The 18,391-nt window shown below is 39.0% G+C and overlaps 1 protein-coding gene across 3 annotated transcripts in view; it reads right to left on the bottom strand.

Moving 5' to 3' along the window:
* unc5a (unc-5 netrin receptor A) overlaps window positions 1-18,391 on the bottom strand; it is a 361,826-nt gene that overhangs the window by 123,428 nt on the left and 220,007 nt on the right. For all 3 annotated transcript variants that reach the window (XM_088343440.1, XM_088343441.1, XM_088343442.1), the window contains exons 3-4: window positions 17,248-17,391; window positions 4,695-4,798 (exon numbers count right to left, since the gene is read on the bottom strand). In XM_088343440.1, the coding sequence (XP_088199566.1) occupies window positions 4,695-4,798; window positions 17,248-17,391 (248 nt within the window). The remainder of the gene's footprint in view (window positions 1-4,694; window positions 4,799-17,247; window positions 17,392-18,391) is intronic.

Raw genomic sequence — 18,391 nt, 5'->3', positions numbered from 1 at the left:
GAGACACTAACGCCGTTTGAATGGGATTTATCTATTCATACATCCGACTGATACTTTTTGTTTTCATTTTGTCACAGCTGGAGATCTCCGCTGCATAGGAGACATTTTGAAGGTCTTCCTAATTTGTCTTAGAGTCGCATTCTCGGATATTTCACTTGTTGCCTTGCTATCGCTTGACCTTCTGATTCTGTGATGGTTTCACGACATCGTCGGTGGTTTTATCGCTCCATGTGATGAACATAATTGGGCTCTCTTTTTCCTCTGCAGGACTTCTGCTCCAATGGCCTTTTTTTTAAGTTGGCCGCTGGCACTTTTCTGTCCTGCAAGCTGTCCAACTAGTTGCTGTATGTGCTCCATGCAACTTATGCCTGTCATACCAGTGGAGAATCCACTGTCCGACAAGCTAGATGCACGGTAAATATTTTATTGACATTAACAAGGAGGAAACGTCAACTGCAGCTTAACTCACTATTTTAACACCTATAAATCTCCTAAAATTGTCAGTATTTTACAACAATAATAAATGCATGCCGATTTGTTATACCTATAATATCATTTGTTGAAATATATTATTAGGTTTATTCTATTTTTAATGATGGGCCCTTGCAAAAGGGGTTGCATAGGATGCCAGTTCATTACTTTGACTATTATGCACTGTTGCATTGTCAATATTGGCCAATTGTGTTGCAGTTATTTGATATTCCACACCCTTCAGGGTGGATCTGCTTTTGTAACCTAAGAGATTTAATAAAAAGTAAAGGGCTCAGGGGAAGGCTTATAGAACAGGTTGCAATTTCTTATTTGAGGCTTAGGTGCACTCCTGTTTTTTCAAGTTCAAATCTATTGATGCTTAGTTTCCTTATTTTGAGTGCCTACTCATTATAACATCGTCGTGGATATAAAAAAAAAATCTTAAATGTTTGAAACAGGTCTAAATGGATTTTATTAGTATGACATGGCTTTGGAATTTTGGTGTCTCTGTGAAATGGATCATGCTAACATGTTTTTACTGTTTTGCCCCCACAGTAGAAAAATAACTTAAATAATAAATGTTATAAAGGTTAATTTATTTGGCAGTGTAATTTTGATTATGTCTGTGTAAGTTGGTGTACATATATCCTGTGGGAAATGCTTCCATCCCAACAAAAATAGAACAGGGGCCACCAACCTTTTAAAACCTGAGAGCTACGTTTTGTTACCATTTTGATACACATTTGGTAAATGGTGAATGGTCTGCATTTATATGTCGCTTTTCAAGTCACCAAAGACCCCCCCCAAGCAATTTACAATGTGCTTCACACTTACCCATTCACACATACGCTCACTTTGTTACCTGGTTGTAATCTTCAGACGTTTAATTAACCATTAGGACATAATAACAGTTTGAATTTAATCTGACTAAAAATAGTTGCATTAGCAAGGCTTGGTAAAGCACCTTAGACAGCTTATGGTTATATACAGGATGTTCCAAAAGTCTTGGGCACATTTTGACCTTGAATACCTTGGAAACTATTATAACAATTATGTAAAACACATTTGGTAAATTCAGAAAGCGTGTAATCTCAATTTTACATGGAATGTTCAAAGATGTTCATTGTGAACAACATTAATCACACAACTCACATCAAGTAGATAGTCAAATTATTTCCAAACACGTCTAAGCATTGCATTGCCTTTTCTGGTCGAGTGAACGCCATTGATGGGTTCCAAAGGAAATTTTAAAAATCAATAGCCTTACAAAATACTTAATGTAATTAGCTGTAAAACGGCACATCTTTTATCTTACTACCATTTATCGTGAAGGAGATATGGGCACTTCAAACCTGGCTAAGACTTTTGGAACACCCTGGACTTGTCATGTCCTGCACGGTTGTCATGGCGCCCAGCTGGCCCCGCCCCTTGACACCGGCTGACCTGCATTTCCTGATTACTCCTATGGGTACTTAAATGCGTCTTTTGGAACTGCCCTTTGCCAGATCGTTGTTGACCCTTGTTGAAAACCCGTTCATGTCTGTTTGATACCTGTTTATTCTTGTTGTGCTTGTTGGACTTTGTTGCACTTCGGTGTAACATTCTGAGAGATTCCTGCAAGTTCTGTTTAATCCCGTTAAATGCCTAGTCTGTAGTTTTGCCTGCATTTGAGCTTGCTTTGTTTTCTTTTTGGTCCGTTTGTGTGTTGGACAACTTTTTTTTCTCAATTAAAGTGACATATCGTCTGCGGAAATGAGTTCCAACTTCCTGCTTCCCGACCCGCTTCGTGACAGTACTATAACTTAGACTTCTCACATCCTGGTCTTTAGTAGAGGTGGGTAGAGTAGCCAAAAATTCCACTCAAGTAAAACTACAGTTACTTCAGAATAATATTACTCAAGTAGAAGTAGAAGTAGTCATCCAAATACTTACTTGAGTAAAAGTAAAGAAGTATTTGGTGAAAAAAATTACTCAACTACTAAGTAACTAGCAACGTCGTATGTATTGATTTTTTTGAAACAACCAATCAGATCATCAAATTATCAAAGTCCATCCAATTAGCAAAAAATTAATTGAGGATAAAAGTAGAATAAGATAATCAACGTAAATTCGAATGCTTAAATAATAAATAAAATAGAAATCGTATAAATCAAATAAATAAATTAACCACTCGTAGAATCAAGTAGCACATTTAAAACCCCAATACTTATCTTAACACGCTCTGCAAGCAGAACAACAAGCTAGCCCGTGAACTCGAACAAAGGAGACATTGCATAAAGTAGCTGGTGTTTGGCACCCTTTTTAAGGGGGCCATGCTTTTCATGTAAGGCCAGAGTGCTCCTCTTCTGTGTTTTTATAGTCGCAATTGCTTAGCGACATTTTCGATCTGTTTCATCCATAAAAAAACTTTCCCCGCTGAAGTTGAATATGGTCACGTGACGAGGCTGCTACCTTTAATTGGTTTAACACGGTAGAGCCTTAGCGGAGACAGACAGACGCATACTTGCGTGGAGGGGATTTATTAAGTAACAAAGTAACAACGACTTCAATGTTGCCTAATGTAGTGAAGTAGAAGTACCGTTTTTTTTCTCCACAAATTTACTCAAGTAAAAGTAAAAGTATAGGGATTTAAACATACTCCTAGAAGCAATGTTCCCTCTAATTTTCCACGGGTCTGAGCGTTCACACAAAGTCAGTGAGCAATGCTTGAAACAACAGTGAGCAACCATAATCTCAAGTGTGGCAACTAAGTCATTATCAAACATGTCCAAAACTTGACATCATGTTACATTTTGCTGAGTTTCCGACAATGCAAAAAAAAAAAAAAAAAGTTTCACTTTTGAATGAATTGACTTATGTATTATTGCAAAGGTTGTACGGCCTACAAACGTCATTTGTTTTTACAACTATTCGTTCACAAGATTTCCATTTCTTTTTTTTCCTGGTATCTTTCGTCGCATACTACTAACATTTTGGGGGGCTTATTTAGTCGGTTGCACGATACAGAACTGTATTTAATCACATTTTTTTTAGTGGAAGTACAATGTTGGCAACAAGATTGACTTGGCATAATTGGAAATTACTTGGATGCAACACAAACTTTTTCTTCTTTTACCCTGTTTTTCTTTTCATTTTTCTTAATCCCTTTTAAAATAATCTCATTGTGTTTATTTTTTCCTAGCTGTTACTTTTGTTCATTTTGTTCTCTATTTCCTTTTTTTCCTTTCTTTCTTTCTTTCTTTTCTTTTTTTCAGGCTTTTTTCTGATTTTTTTTTTCTTTTTTCTCTTCCTTTTGTTTCTTTTTTTCTCAGCTTTTCACTACTATTTCATTTTGGTATTTTTTTCTTTTTTGTTCTATTCCCCCTTCCTTTAAGTCATACTGTGCAAAATTTTACATAATATTTGGTCATATAGGGATAAAAAAAGCAAAAACAACCTGAAGAGCCGTTTGGGACCAGAAAGAGCCAGTTCCTTTTAGTGAGCCGAGCCGAAGAAGCCGGTTCTCGAAAAACTCTAAAAACTCAAACGCGCAGTTTAGAGGGAACATTGCGCTGGATAGATTTTCTTGTGCGCTGAGAATGTGCAGGCAGTGTGCGATTGCGCATGCGCGCAGCTTAGAGGGAACACTACCTAGAAGTACAAAATTTCCCAAAACGTATTCAAGTAAATGTAACAGAGTTACGACCCACCTCTGGTCCTTATATTCTGCATCCCACCAAAGAAGTAATTCAGCCAATACAGATGTGGACCTCAATATGCGCTCTATCATCTACCATTCCGAAACCTACCGGGACATGTACATCTGTTTGCCATCAGATTATATGATCAGAAATAATGTTGTAAACAGCTAAACTGATAAAATATTGATGGTGATAACTAGAGGAGCCACACAAAACGAAAGACTTGATCAGATCGTAAATACAGTGCGCCCTAGCGAAAAAATCTGGCAAACAGCGCCATTAATTATAGATGGGTCTTTCGAGATGCCAAACGCCGAGTGAATGCTCACATCTTTATCTCGGGCGATATGACGAGTCCACGTGATGTACAGCGACTTAGGGGTCATAAATCAATAAAATGAGGTAATTACAGGTGTAATTTATCCATATGGGCTGTCTGCGAAAGGCGCGGAGATGAGCGTGAAGCCTCAGTTTGCCCTTTGTCCTCCCGGTGATGACGGGGGCAAATGGAGCCTATAAATATCGCCTTTTTTATAATCTCACCTCGGGTTGTGGCACTCCCTCGGGGGGATGACAGCGCAGCGACACCTCCTGGTCCAATGCCACCTCTTTCGCCTGGGGCTCCTCCTCGAAGTTCTTTCTCAAGTCTGAGGAAGTGAAAACGCAATTAAGGTGAGACCTCTTTATACAAGGACCTGTAAACACAAGAATTTTGATATGGGAGTTTTATTTGGAAGTAAAATCTTGCTTCGCATAAGATGGGAAATCCAGGTCACGAGCAGTCCTGGAGACTGTTTACCACTTGACACCGCTCACTACTCAAGACCGGTTGCCGCCAGCATCAGCTTTTTCCAGTTTGCGCTTGCAAACTACTACAGGCAAAGATAAATTGTGCTGTAAAAAGTTTTTGTGTGTACGTTAATTTAAAGCAGGGCTGTCAAACTCGTTTTAACTCGGGGTCCACACGATAGAACAAACATTCTGTTGGGGGCCGGACTAGTATATTAAAGAGAAAGAAAAAGAGAGATAAAGAAATAAGAGAAAGAGGGAGGGAAAATGAGAGAGGGCGGGACCAAGACGGAAAAAAAGAGAGAGGGAGAGAGCGCGAGAAACAAAAGATAAAAAGTTGTGAGAGAGGAAGAAAGAAATCCAAAGAGAAATAGGAAGACAGAAGGAGAGAAAAGAGAAAAGAAAGCGCGAAGGGCATGAAGAGAGAAAGAGAGAAAATGAAAAAAGGAAGTTAAAGCAAAAGAGGATAAAAGACACAGAGACAGAAAGAGAGAAAGAGCAGCAAAGGAAGAGAAAAAGAGAGACACAGAGAGTGAAAGAAACAGAGACAGAGTGGGAGAAAATGGGTGGAAAAGAAAGAGAGTGAGAGAGAGAGGAGAGAGAGAGAGAGGTACAGATAGAGAGAGAGAGAGAGAGAGAGAGGGAGAGAGAAATAAATACAAGTACAGTGTCTTTGCGATAGGAACCTGCCGCTGGCAACGTCAAGTTGACATATTTCAACCTGCAGCTTGTTTTTCTCTTGCACTTCTCTGAGTGTTGTTTCGCGGGCCGGATTCAATCTCTTAGCGGGCCTGATCTGGCCCGCGGGCTGCCTGTTTGACACCTGTGATTTAAAGTAACATAAACTCTAATTTCTAAAGTGTACAGTAAGTGATAACGTATCACACTCTTTCAATCTCATACCGGCCAACCTCACCCAATCAGTCCCTGTATTAAAATTACAATCGCCTTTACAGCAATAAAAACCTTTCAAACACAGTACTGCATCTATTTACTCACACAAAAAACAACTATTTATATTACCACAATATCAGCAATGGACAAGACGAGATTATTCTTTTAAAAAAATGTTTTCACGACTAAAAAAGTGTTATATGGCGTAAACACTTTGAAATTAATAAAACGTGTATAAAGTATGGGGAAAACATATAACATGACACGTACGCAAGCTTTGCCACAAAACTTCAGCTCAGGTCGGGCTCGGGATCAAGATCCTACCTCTAGGCTGAAAGTGGCAGACAAAACCATTTCCCGCCTGCGGCAGGCTTGTTTTTTTCCGAAGTTGCACGACATTTTACTTTTACATCAACAATGTGATTTCCTTGAGCAGCTCGGTCTCTTCAAGTTTAACCGCTGTTGTTACGATTGCAATGGTGGATACCGCCCTCTAGGCAATCATAGTCTGTGACACCGGTGATGTTTCCCAAGGCCTGCTTGCAGGCTAATTCTCAATCTGAGAGGCTAAACCAAGAGATTTTCAAAATTACAGCACACGGCCTTCAGGATTTTTTTTGTAAAGGCCTCCGGGTAGATTTCTCAGCCTAGTGATAACGTTAATTATTAAATATGATAGCAAAACTCTGGCACTAGCGCAACCAGGCAGAAGCAGTTAGAGGAAGCTGACAGACAATTTTGAATTATTTAATGATGAACAAAATATAATGAAAGATTCTGATCTTTTTTTAAGCCAGTTGAGAAGGTGTTGCAGGCCCTGCAGCCCACCACTGCTATTCCAGGTTCACTAAGATGCTTTTGGAAGGATGTGAATCCACGAATTAGTTTGTAAGGAATTCACATCTGGAAAATCTGCTTGTTACTCGAGCAATTCGAGATACAGTGGAACCTCGGTTTTCGAACGCCTGTCAGTTCGAACAAATCGGAGTCCGACCAAAAATTTTGAGAAATTCTTGCTTCGCTGTTCGGTCAAAAAATCGGAGTTCGAACGCCGGTAATGCGTGAGTGCGTACGCTAGGGTGCGATGCTGAGCGACGTACGGGTGTTTTAGCCCCTTATTATGCCTCAGAAGAAAGTCAGTGCAAGCAGCAAAGTTGTTACAGGTGAAAAAAGAAAAGTAGTGCGTACAACTATTGCATTTAAGACATGTCAGTCCTTCCTCCTCCATCCCTCTGCCCACCGTCCACCTGCGCCTTCTGCTGACCACCACAAAGGTAAGAAATCCTATTCATAATTCTTTTCTTTATCCTTTTTATTTGTATTTTTACACCTTCATGTTAGCGTAATCTTTCATACGGAAGATTACGATAACGCGAACGTACGATTAGCCGGGGTTAGATTTAAGTTTACGTTAAACATTCAGGGTGTTGGAACGGAGCCCAACATTGAGGGTGTTGGAACTGAGCCCCCTTTCCAATGAACCGCTCACCACTTGTTGTGGAGACCCGGGTGCTAAATGACTTGTCAACGACCTGATTCTTTTATTTTTACACGTTCATGTTAGCGTAATCTTTCGTACGGGAGATTACGGTAACGCGAACGTACGATTAGCCTGGGTTAGCTTTATGTTTACGTTAAACATTCAAGGTAAACATTCAGGGTGTTGGAACGGATTAAAACGATTTACATTATTTTTAATGGGAATAATGATTTCGGTGATCAAACAAATCGGTTTTCGAACAGAGTTCTGGAACGGATTATGGTCGAGAACCGAGGTTCCGCTGTACAAGCAAAATACTGGAACACAATAACTCATATAAATGGGTACCACTGTAGAAGTGTTTGTAAAACGTGGAAACGAAAGCTCTTAAGAACTTTTGCAAGGGGGAAGGGGGGGGTACGGTTCCCTGGAGCCAGTCAAGGATTGGTGGCACCAAACATGTTGCTTATTACAGCCTGCCTGGCTGCTTCCGAGATGCTTGTCTAGCTGCCAGAGGGGTCCGGCCGGCATCAAGCAAAAGCAATTGCATTAGCTCTCGCTCCTTCCTTCCTCCCTGGCAGCCGCCTGCCCACAGCTTCCATCTGTAAAAAGGCTGGGAGCTGCCGCGCAAAAATAAAGCCCCGAGGCACCTGGACAAGAGCACCTGGAGGCTCGGCCCACCACACAGGGCTTTGCATTTCATCTCGATGAATACTTGGGTTGTTTGCGCCTGGCGTTTGCTATACAGTAATCCCTCGTTTTTGGCGGGGGCTACATTCCAAAAACGTGCCGTGATAGTCAAAACCTGCAAAGTAGAAACCTTTATTTATGTATTTGATAAAAACTCTATTATACATATATATATGTTTGTCTTTAGACTCTGTCCACGCATAAATCGGCTACCACACCCGACTGGAGATCGTGAACATCGGCTACCAAGATTGATAAAACAGCCCCAACAAATTGGAGGGACTACGGGGTGCTACGTGGATTGTTATCAGGTCCAGGAAGCAAAAGCGAGGCTGCAGGTCTGGCTACGTAACAACTCTGACGAACCACTGCCCTACTTGCTCTCTGGAACTTCGTGGTTTACGTAGGAAGCATGGCGAGACAATACACGTTTTCAGCATTTTCTGATCCTGTAGAATGTTTCCAATAAATATTTACCATTAAATGACGAACCCCTATGTATGAAGACCCGTATGTTTTTTTTATGTAAAAAGGCTTGTTATTCTTTTACAGTTTCAGACATGTGTTTTGGTTTGCAGTGTTTTTTTCTCCTGTTTTTGCTCTGTCAACATATTCAGTTGCCAATCCATGCATTAGACCACCAGTGATATAGATCAGTATTGAGCAACTGGTCTGAGTTCAAGACCCACCATTCTACATCAATGACAAGCTGTGACCCACACAAGAAAAACATTTCCACTTCTTAAATGAATCCAATAAAAGGAATGTGCATTTTAAATCAGATGTAGTAAACAATACTAACTTTTCGTGTATCAAAAGACAATATAACCACCAAAACCAAAATGACTAAGTACCGTTTATCAATCACATTTTAACAACCCCCAAAAACTTCTTTAAAATCAGAAATATTAATTAAGTGTGTACCTTAAATAAGATGATTATTTAATTATGTAGGTAATGAAGATTAAAATACTGGTAAAAAGCTTAAACTATAATATTGTTAAACCATTTACTGTACTGTACCTTCATTCAGCGCTTGCAGTACATGGCATACATTTCCACCCCGCTTTTGTATTTCACAATTGTGTCCTTCTTGGACTCGATCAATGTTTTCACTGTTTTCCGGTTTTCCTTCCCCTTATCACTAACTTTCTTGGTACCGATTATTATGGGCAAAAGAAAATAAATAAAATCAACAAAATCACAATAAACGAGATGTGGCCCTTCTCAAACATGCCAATGGACTGAACAGGAAGAAGAGATCGAGCATGGCATTATAACCACCTACTGTTATTTCTCCTCAGCATTATTATTAGACAGATGTGACATATGAAAACACAGTAGATTTGATCTCTGTTTTACACTATTTTTATTCACAGTACCAGAGACAAATGTGAAAAAATGGAGAGAACAAAGTTGTCTTGAAACACAGATTTTAAAACAAAAAATAGGGATGTGTGTTATGAACAAGTGCGAGTAATATATGACTACTGTAGTTTTAATTCCATGTGCCTTAAAGTGAGGGTTGGGTAGGGTTACTTTAACTTGATTACTTTCAATTACTTTTGGATTACTCCAATACCAAATATGCTAATTAAAAGACAAAAGAAACTAAATACGAATAAAATTACTAAATTTTGTGCAGGCTTGGGGAGTAATACATGGAATGTATTACTACTAATTTACATGGAACGGCAAAAATGATGTTGGCAAGCTGTTTGGATTTATTTTCATTTCGTTTCTGTCGCATTTTATGTTCGTTTTGCCGGAGATCAAAGAGATCAAAGCCAGGAGAGAAAGCTTACCATGTGTTGTGAGTCATAATTTTATTCATATTTAGTTTTTTTCGTCTTTTTTTAGCATATTTGGTATTGGAGTAATCCAAAAGTAATTTAAAATAATCAAGTATAATTAACCCAACTCAACCCTGATAGTAAATCAGTATTTCTCAATTAATGATTATATTAAAAATGTGCATTTATTGCTTATCATTAAAATCAATCTTGTTTTTATCAATAAACAAAGTTTTTTCTCACCACTATGAAGCGCTAAATAAAAAACTATGTCCCTTAAAGATTAAATTGACAATATCCTTGAAAAATTTCAATGCCTAATCAGTGTCAAAGGGTTTTATTTTATTTCTGTTTCTTGAGGGTTTCTTAATAGAAGCTCCACAGTGTTTGTGCAAGGGTTACAATTTACAGTATACTCCCAACTGATGTTTTTTTTTTTCCTTGACCATGCAGCTTCGGTCTTGACCGCAAAGAGACAAGACAGTAATCAAGTTAAAGTAACCCTACCCAACCCTGCTTATAGTCCAGTGCGCCTTATATATGAAAAAAATATCACCCAATACTTTTTTGGGGGGTTGCGTCTTATAGTGCGAAAAAATATGGTATTTTGTCCGTCTGAGCCCAGTGCTTTTTCCAAGAAGTCATCGTAGGTAGCAATGCATCTGCTAGCTAGCAGCTTGGCACTAATTTGAGGCGTCCGCTTCGGGTTTGCACTCAGAGTGAATCGATGCGTCACCGTGTCGCCAGGGGCAGAGGGCGCAGCCGGGAGCTGCAGACGAATTGCTTTTAACTAATGGGAGGTTCGCAGGTCCTCAGAGCGCCGCTACGGCACGCTAGAGTGTTTTGGCAAATCAAATGACGCACGTGCACAAAAGGCGAGCGAGAAAAGAGGGCGGAATGAAATGAACGCAGAGCTTAGGCGAACAATGTGTCATCGCCTTATGGGACCAGTTCTAACATTTTGAAGACTGCAAAATGCCGTTTCGCTACTTTTTAAGCACTATTGTTACAATGCACTACAGTGGAACCTCGCTAGTTCGCGGTTCCAAACCTCCGCGGGTCTAAAAAAAAATACCTTACCTTCTCAATAAAAGCATTTATTGACTTGACGCCATTGAGCGCGAGCTTATGTCAACTGAGGACACGGTGTGGACACTCTTATTGTGAAGGGGAGGAGGAGGCCCTGACACAATACTTAGTCATGGTGAGTTACCGCTTCGCTCACCCCCCCTCCTTCAACTCCTCCCACCTCACCCCCTTCTTATGTGGCGCTCAGTTTATCATGGAGGAACTCGGCGACGCGGCGGAAGTGTATTCTCGTCTGTCACATTTCATCTCAAGTTTAACTTAATTATACCAAAAGCGAGCGGTTGTTTGTACTACCTAAACACGGCTAATTGTGTGTGGTTTCGTGGATTTGTTGTAAAAGCCGTTCGATGCCGCTAGCTAAAGTATGTTGTTATTGTCAGAAGGTGGCTCTTTCATTTTCATTAAAATGAACACAGACCATTTTTTAAACTGTTGTTTTCCCAAAACGCTTCACAAACACTCATCAAATGTTTTTATTTTCAATATGTAACCGGTAGTGTTAACAAGCGAAATAAACTGCGGTTGCTGCATGTGGTTGAGAGCGGTTAATACCATCATACCGAATGGCTGGTAGTGGTTTCGCCGCAGTCCTATTCCGTGTACATACAACATATTTTACAGTTTATTTTTTTTTGTTATAACATGAATTTCACTCTCTCTCGCTCTACCCGTATTCTACATGGTGTACTGTATACAGGGGGGGTATAGTGTATACCTGTATACGTTTTTTTAAGCATTTGAAGGGGCGCCGCTACTTCGCAGATTTCCAGTTTTCGCGGGTGGTCTTGGTCCCCATTAACCGCGATAACCGAGGGATTACTGTATTTGTCATGGCGCTATTAGTACAACTTAGGCCTGTATCAATCTAAGCACGAAGTTGTAAATAGTTTTGCCGATTTGTTTTTTTTATCTTATTTTTTGAACTACTCTCCGTTCTCCCGAGGTGCAAAATCAAGAGCCTGCAGCGGGTACGAAATGCTGCAACTAAGACAAGAATGTTTGATCACATTACCCCGATTTTAGCTAACCTGTAATTTTAAGCTTCTGTTGGTTTTATACAAAATCATGCATGGACTTGCTCCCTCATATCTTTTAGATTTAATTACCCCCTATGTTCCTGTACGGAGCCTTCACTCTGAAAATACTGGTCTAATTAATATGGATCCCAAGAGCCAAGAAGAGATCGGCAGGTTTGAGAGTGGGCCCCTGTGCTGCGGAATGCCTTTCCCTGTGATATTCGAACTGCAACCTCAGTGGAATCTAGATCTAGGCTTAAAACACACATTTTTCATTTACATTTTTTAATGTAAATGAAAAATTCATGACAAAATAAGCACCCACAAAAATCTGATTACTAAATGTTACGGTTCATTTTTTTGATAATCAGTGGTATCCCACGCATATATCCAGTCGTGGGGGCACTGGAGCTCATCTCAGCCGTCTTTTGACAGTCGGCAAAGGACACCCTGCAATGGTTGCCTGCCAGTCGCAGGGCAGACAGAGATAGACAACCATTTATATGCACACTCGTACCCAGGGTTGGGTGGGGTTACTTTAACTTGATTACTTTCAATTACTTTTGGATTACACCAATACCAAATAGGCTAATAAAAGACAAAATAAACTAAATATGAATAAAATTATGACTCACAACGCGTGGGAAGCTTTCTCTCCTGGCTTTGATCTCTTTGATCGCCGGCAAAACTAACATAAAATGCGATAGAAACAAAATGAAAATAAATCCAAACAGCTTGCCAACATCATTTTTGCCGTTCCATGTATTCCGTTACTCCCCAAGCCTGCACAAAATTTAGTCATTTTATTCATATTTAGTTTATTTTGTCTTTTTTTAGCATATTTGGTATTGGAGTAATCCAAAAGTAATTGAAAGTAATCAAGTTAAAGTAACCCTACCCAACCCTGCTCATACCTAGTGACAATTAACCTGACATGCATTTTTTTAGAATGTGGGATGAAACAGGAGGAAACCCACGCAGGCACGGGGAGAACATGCAAACACCACACGGAGATGCTGCGGTAGCTGGACTTGGAAACCCTAAACCTCTGCACCGTGGGGCTGCGCGCTAACCACACAGTGGCTGTGCCCCTGCTAGCCCACCCATTCATATCAAGACGTTTTTGTTTTTTTTCAAATCAATTCATAACTTAATAACTATAATAAATTCAAGACATTTTTTTTTTAATTTATTCAAGTGATAGAACTTTAATTTCATAATTTGAATTGTAATAATACAAAGATAAACCCAGGACTTAATATCATACAAATATATATGTATATTGTTTATTCTAAAAAAATGGGACCTTGAATAAAACAAACCACATAAATCATAATATCGGGGAGGCGAATAATAATATGATAAAAAGAAAATCCAAGCCTTTTGAAGGTCCCGTCGCATATGTGTTTGTTGTCAAGCAGAATCCATATTTATGTGGCAATTAAAAGACAGAACGCTTTCAAATACACCAAACAGAAAAGAACTTCCCCTAATATCGCTTTGAGGCTGCAGCGGAGGATGCGTCTTGCATTCCCTCGATAGATTTACGGCGGCTACATTGCAATAAATTTCGACTTTACTCAGCTACTTTCATCCGGATCATCAACGATACGGTCCATCTCGGGAAAAATATGATCGGGAATACGCAACTTTAGTATGCGGCTTTTTAAAAGGGAGGCAAAGAAGCACGGCGAAGGGAAAACGTGAGAAGATAAAGGTCACTAATAACAAAAAAGCCGATGATTACGGTCTTAATCCGTCCCATTAAGTTATATGCCGTGTCCTCTTGGGCGGATTCTCCCGCATCGTATCACGGTACAGTAGAAGCTGCAAAGTCAAATGCTTCGAAAAGTTATACGGTTTGGACTCAAGCCTAATCTGCCTCCAGAGTAAAACTTAAAGGGACAGTGTGTTATATTTGAGCGCTAGATGGCACTGGGTTGTGTCGTGCAACAGGAAACGAGTGCTAGAAAGCACAAGGAAGAATACAAATTAAGGAGACTCAAAGTGACCAAATCGTGACATTTTTTTCTTTCTGCGAGTTTTTCGAAGGCCCTACGCAAAGAAAGAAAGGGAGAAAATGATGAAAGGGCAAAAAATGGAAAACAAAAAAAAAAAGACAAAAGAAAAAAAAGCAGAAAAGGTGAAAAGAAAAAGGAAATGGTAAAAAAAGAGTAAAATAAGAAAGACAGAAAATAAAATGACAAAGGAGGAAAAAAGGAAAAGAAAAAGGGAAAAAGGGAAAAAGGGAGGGGAAATAAAAAAGTAAAATAAGAAAGGTAGAAAAGAAAAGGTCGAAGGAGGAAAAAAAGAAAAGAAAAGGTTGAAAAAAGATTAAATAAAAAATGTAAAAAAAGAGGGAAGTGGACAAAAATAACAGAAAAGAAAAGGAAAAGAGAAAGATAAGAAAAAATGAAATAAGATACACAAAAAGGAAAAAGGAAAAGAAGAAGAAAAAAGGATGAACAAGGGGGATGATAGGCACATTTTTGTTATTTTGGGGACCTGTAGCAGATAGATGGCACATTATTATTCCATCCCCCTCCTTCTTAGAGTAAAATAAATGCAAATTTCTTTTGAGTAATTAAAAAAGGCATTTGTATATGATATTTTGTTTATTATTTAAATCAATGTTGTTTGTCCAGTAAATCCAGTTTTTGGCACCACAAGGACGTGCTGAATAATAAACACTGCCCCTTTAAACCAAGGTTACGTCAAGATTCAAGGCCTAAGATCTGTAATACCCTCCGGCTCAGTATCATTTTCCCATTTTTTATATTTTGTGCTTTTTGGACTTCAGCGTAAGAGTGGTGGCAAAGGAGAAAACGGCAATAGCTAATTTGTTGAATAGCAATTACAAATCTGCCAAAAGCCTGAAGCTGAAATCATAATTGTTAATGACCGACATTAAATACCCACAGACGCTTGTCAACAAACATTTTTTTTCTCACTGGTATAAAAACTAGGTTTTTATGTCCTCAACGACACAATTGTCTGTGTTAATCACGTGTCTATTTTTAGCAATATGTTTTTCGAACCGCGTCTGTTGAACAATATTCTGAAAGCGAAATATATACCATTGCAAAATACAAAGGCACACACTGGATTGGATCCAGGTTTATTTTTGAAGAACCATAAAGTCTCTATTCATATTTTTCAACTGTGTTAAAGGAAATTTCAAAGGGACAGTGTGTTATATTTAGTGCCTCCTAGTGGTACAAAACACTTTCATTCAGGAAAAAATGGAATATTAGGCAAGGATAAATAAACTATCATACCAATGTTAATTATATAATATATACCGTAAATTCCGGATTATAAACCGCTACTTTTTCCCAAACTTTCAACCCTGCGGCTTATTCAGTAATGCGGCCAATTTATGTAATTTTTCTAACGGCCGCCAGCGGCGCTAGAGTACAAAAGGTAAGATTTAGACTGCAAATTCTTAACTTGTACACAAATTAAATTAGCGTAGACATATCCTCATCATGCAAATTGCAAAAAGAAAGGCACATGACGCAACTTTCAAGCGACACACAATCGAGCAGTCCGAAATAGAAGGAAACAGAGCTATCGCACGCAAATTTTACTTTGAGAGCGTGACGCTAGCGTGCTTTTGAATAAGGGAGCGTGGGACGACGTCTATGTGACAAAATTTCTTTCCCATACTGAAGGAAGACTTTGATGACGTCATTTATAAAGACAAGATGAGGACGGTTTACCGTGCTTATTACAAGTACGGTATGTTTTTTTAACAGAGCTGTTTACTGTGTTGCGAGCGTGCTGCTAGTAGCGTTTTGCTACCCTTCACAGGCACAGTTTGGGATGAAAGTTATAATATTATTATTAAAGTTTTGAAAACTCTCTCGGTGTACCGTCTTTCTTTGTAAATATGTGTACCCATGTAAAATATGTATTTGCAACTGTATATTTTTGTAATATATTTATTTTAGAAACTTATTCTGATGTTTTTTGTACGAGCAAATGAGAAAGAAGGGGCGGGGCAAACGCAGGCTGACGGGAAGTAGAGTAAAGGTGAGACGTGTTTGTGGACGCGGCTGACAATAGTGGATATATATTTTTCCCACCCCTTACCTTTGGAAATATACACTTTTTTCCTTGGATTACTTTCAAGGGGCACCCGGACTCTGCAGGTCTGCATTAAATGTTAAGTACCGGTATCATTTTCCGTTCATTATGCCGGCTGTGTTTTTTGGACTGAATTGGGTATGGGTTAATAAGAGCTTGCTCTGTCCACTCCACGCATCGGCCCGGTATTGCAGTACCTCCGGGAACGGTGCATTCGCAATGATCGCAGCAAGGCTTTAGGGCTAGGACCTTAGCTTGGCCTTTTGGCTGAGAGTAAGTGTCCCGGCTCCTAGGCTTTGTAGCGTATTATGAACTGACCAATAACGGATAATGGATAATGAATAACGAAGATAGAACAATAACCCTTAAAAACCCCAAAACCCCAATTTCGTGTTTGTATTGCGTTCTTTCAATGTGGGCGCATGCGGCTAATATACAGGTGCGGCTTGTGTATGTACAAAATCGGTTTTCCTCCCGAAATGTGGTGGGTGCGGCTTATAATCAGGTGCGCTCTATAGTCCGGAATTTACGGTATATATATATATATGTATATATATATATATATATATATACACACACACATATATTTCTAGAAATGTGTATTTCTTTTAAATATTGGGATCCTACCTAGAAGTCGCAGCCATGTGTGTCTGGAATATTACTGCTACACTGTTCTTTGCAATGGTTTTTATTTGCACTAGACAACACAGTTCCATCAAGTGGTCACATATTACACACTAGGAAATTAAGTGAATGTGTTTTCCCACTTTTTGGGCAATACAAGAGAATGTATTGTTTCGCAGGCTGATGTTTTTATACTTTTTCTCAATTTTGATCTCAAGTTGATTACATGAAGTAAATTGAATTATGTGGTATTTGAAATATATTGAAATACATATTACTTAAATTAAGATTGCAAAAGTGCATTTTCAAGTGTTTCCTGATGAGAAAATAATGTAATGTTAATTTTACATTTACAAGATTAGTGGTAAACTTGGTTTTATCCTGCTTGCAATGATAAATGCTCATAATGCCAGGGTAGTTCTATTTTGACTATTGAACACTTGCAAAGAAAATTCTTTACAATGTCAGGGTTCTAGTAGGACTATTGCAGAGCGCTTGTGCACTTATGCATCTCTATTTTAAATCAACTCTGCATTTTCTATGAAGAAGTGTCAAGACATTTGACCAAAGTCAAGCAGCAGTGCGGAACAGATTGAGTTGGATTTCTTCTGTAATAACTAAAGTGCACTCACAAGCAATCCTGATGTAGGCTTTTTGGCTCTTCTGAGTTCCTGTAGTGCTCCAGGCGACACACTGACACCAGTACTCATCCAGGCCAAAGATCTTCTCCACCTGCTGCCGAGTGATTTCTATTGTCACTTCCATGACTGGCAGAGCTGCAAACCAGAAAGAAACAAAGCATGAAGGGAAGAAGGAAACAATATAATCAGCATTTTATCTTGTTATTTATTTTCTGTACTTTTCTCCCACATGCTTTTAAGCTTTCGGTGACATTTTGATGCCTTAAAGCGGGGGTCTCAAACTCAATTTACTCAGGGCCCGCCATAGTTAAATTTCAGGAAAAGTGTCCCACATCATCACAAACATTCCACTAGTCTCAAATGCCTTTTTTTCGACACAAAATAAGATCTGAACATAAAAAAACGACTGTATTAATAATTACTGTATTTTCCGCACTATAAGGCGCACATAAAATCAGATTTTTTTTTAAAAAGCTCACTATGCGCCTTATAATCCGGTGCGCCTTATATATGGATCAATATTGAATTGCAAGGTCTCGCAACTAAGAGAAGCAGCCACCGACTCCATTTTTCGCGTAGAAGAAGTGCGCTGTGCATACTGGGAAATATTAAACAACGATTTTCTTTTATTTGTGCGTTTGTATAAAGACCCTGAAATGGCTCCTATCAAGAGACACGCTTACAACGCAGAGTTTAAACTCAAGGCGAACAGTCACGCAGTAGAACACGAAAATAGAGCAGCAGCAAGAGAGTTTAACATGAATGAATCGATGTTGCGGAAGTGGAAGAAGCATGAGGATGAGCGGTTTACATTTTACATTTTACAGTTATTATGTTATTGCTTTATTGTTTTGCGCTTCTTATTGTTTTTGCACATTACGAGTGTCACTATATTGCGATTGCACTAACGTTTAATGTACCATAACAGTATCAGACGTTTTTTTGCGTGTTGACTAAATGGAGGAAAAGTAAAATGTTATGCCTTGCTGTTGTTCAAAGATGTTAAGGATGGGTCACGAAAATGCTTTACCTCAGAGAAAATAATAAAACAGCTGTTTATTCATGTGAATGGAGATGTGGAAAGCTTGTTTGTTATCTATTAATAAAGTTTGACTGACCTATCTGACTGTTTTGT

Source organism: Urocampus carinirostris, chromosome 9, assembly GCF_059441175.1.
Source record: "Urocampus carinirostris isolate Australia breed hairy pipefish chromosome 9, RoL_Ucar_1.0, whole genome shotgun sequence".
In the NCBI taxonomy this organism is placed as follows: domain Eukaryota; kingdom Metazoa; phylum Chordata; class Actinopteri; order Syngnathiformes; family Syngnathidae; genus Urocampus; species Urocampus carinirostris.
Note: the sequence above shows the minus strand (reverse complement) of the source record. Positions and strands in the feature narration are given on the sequence as shown.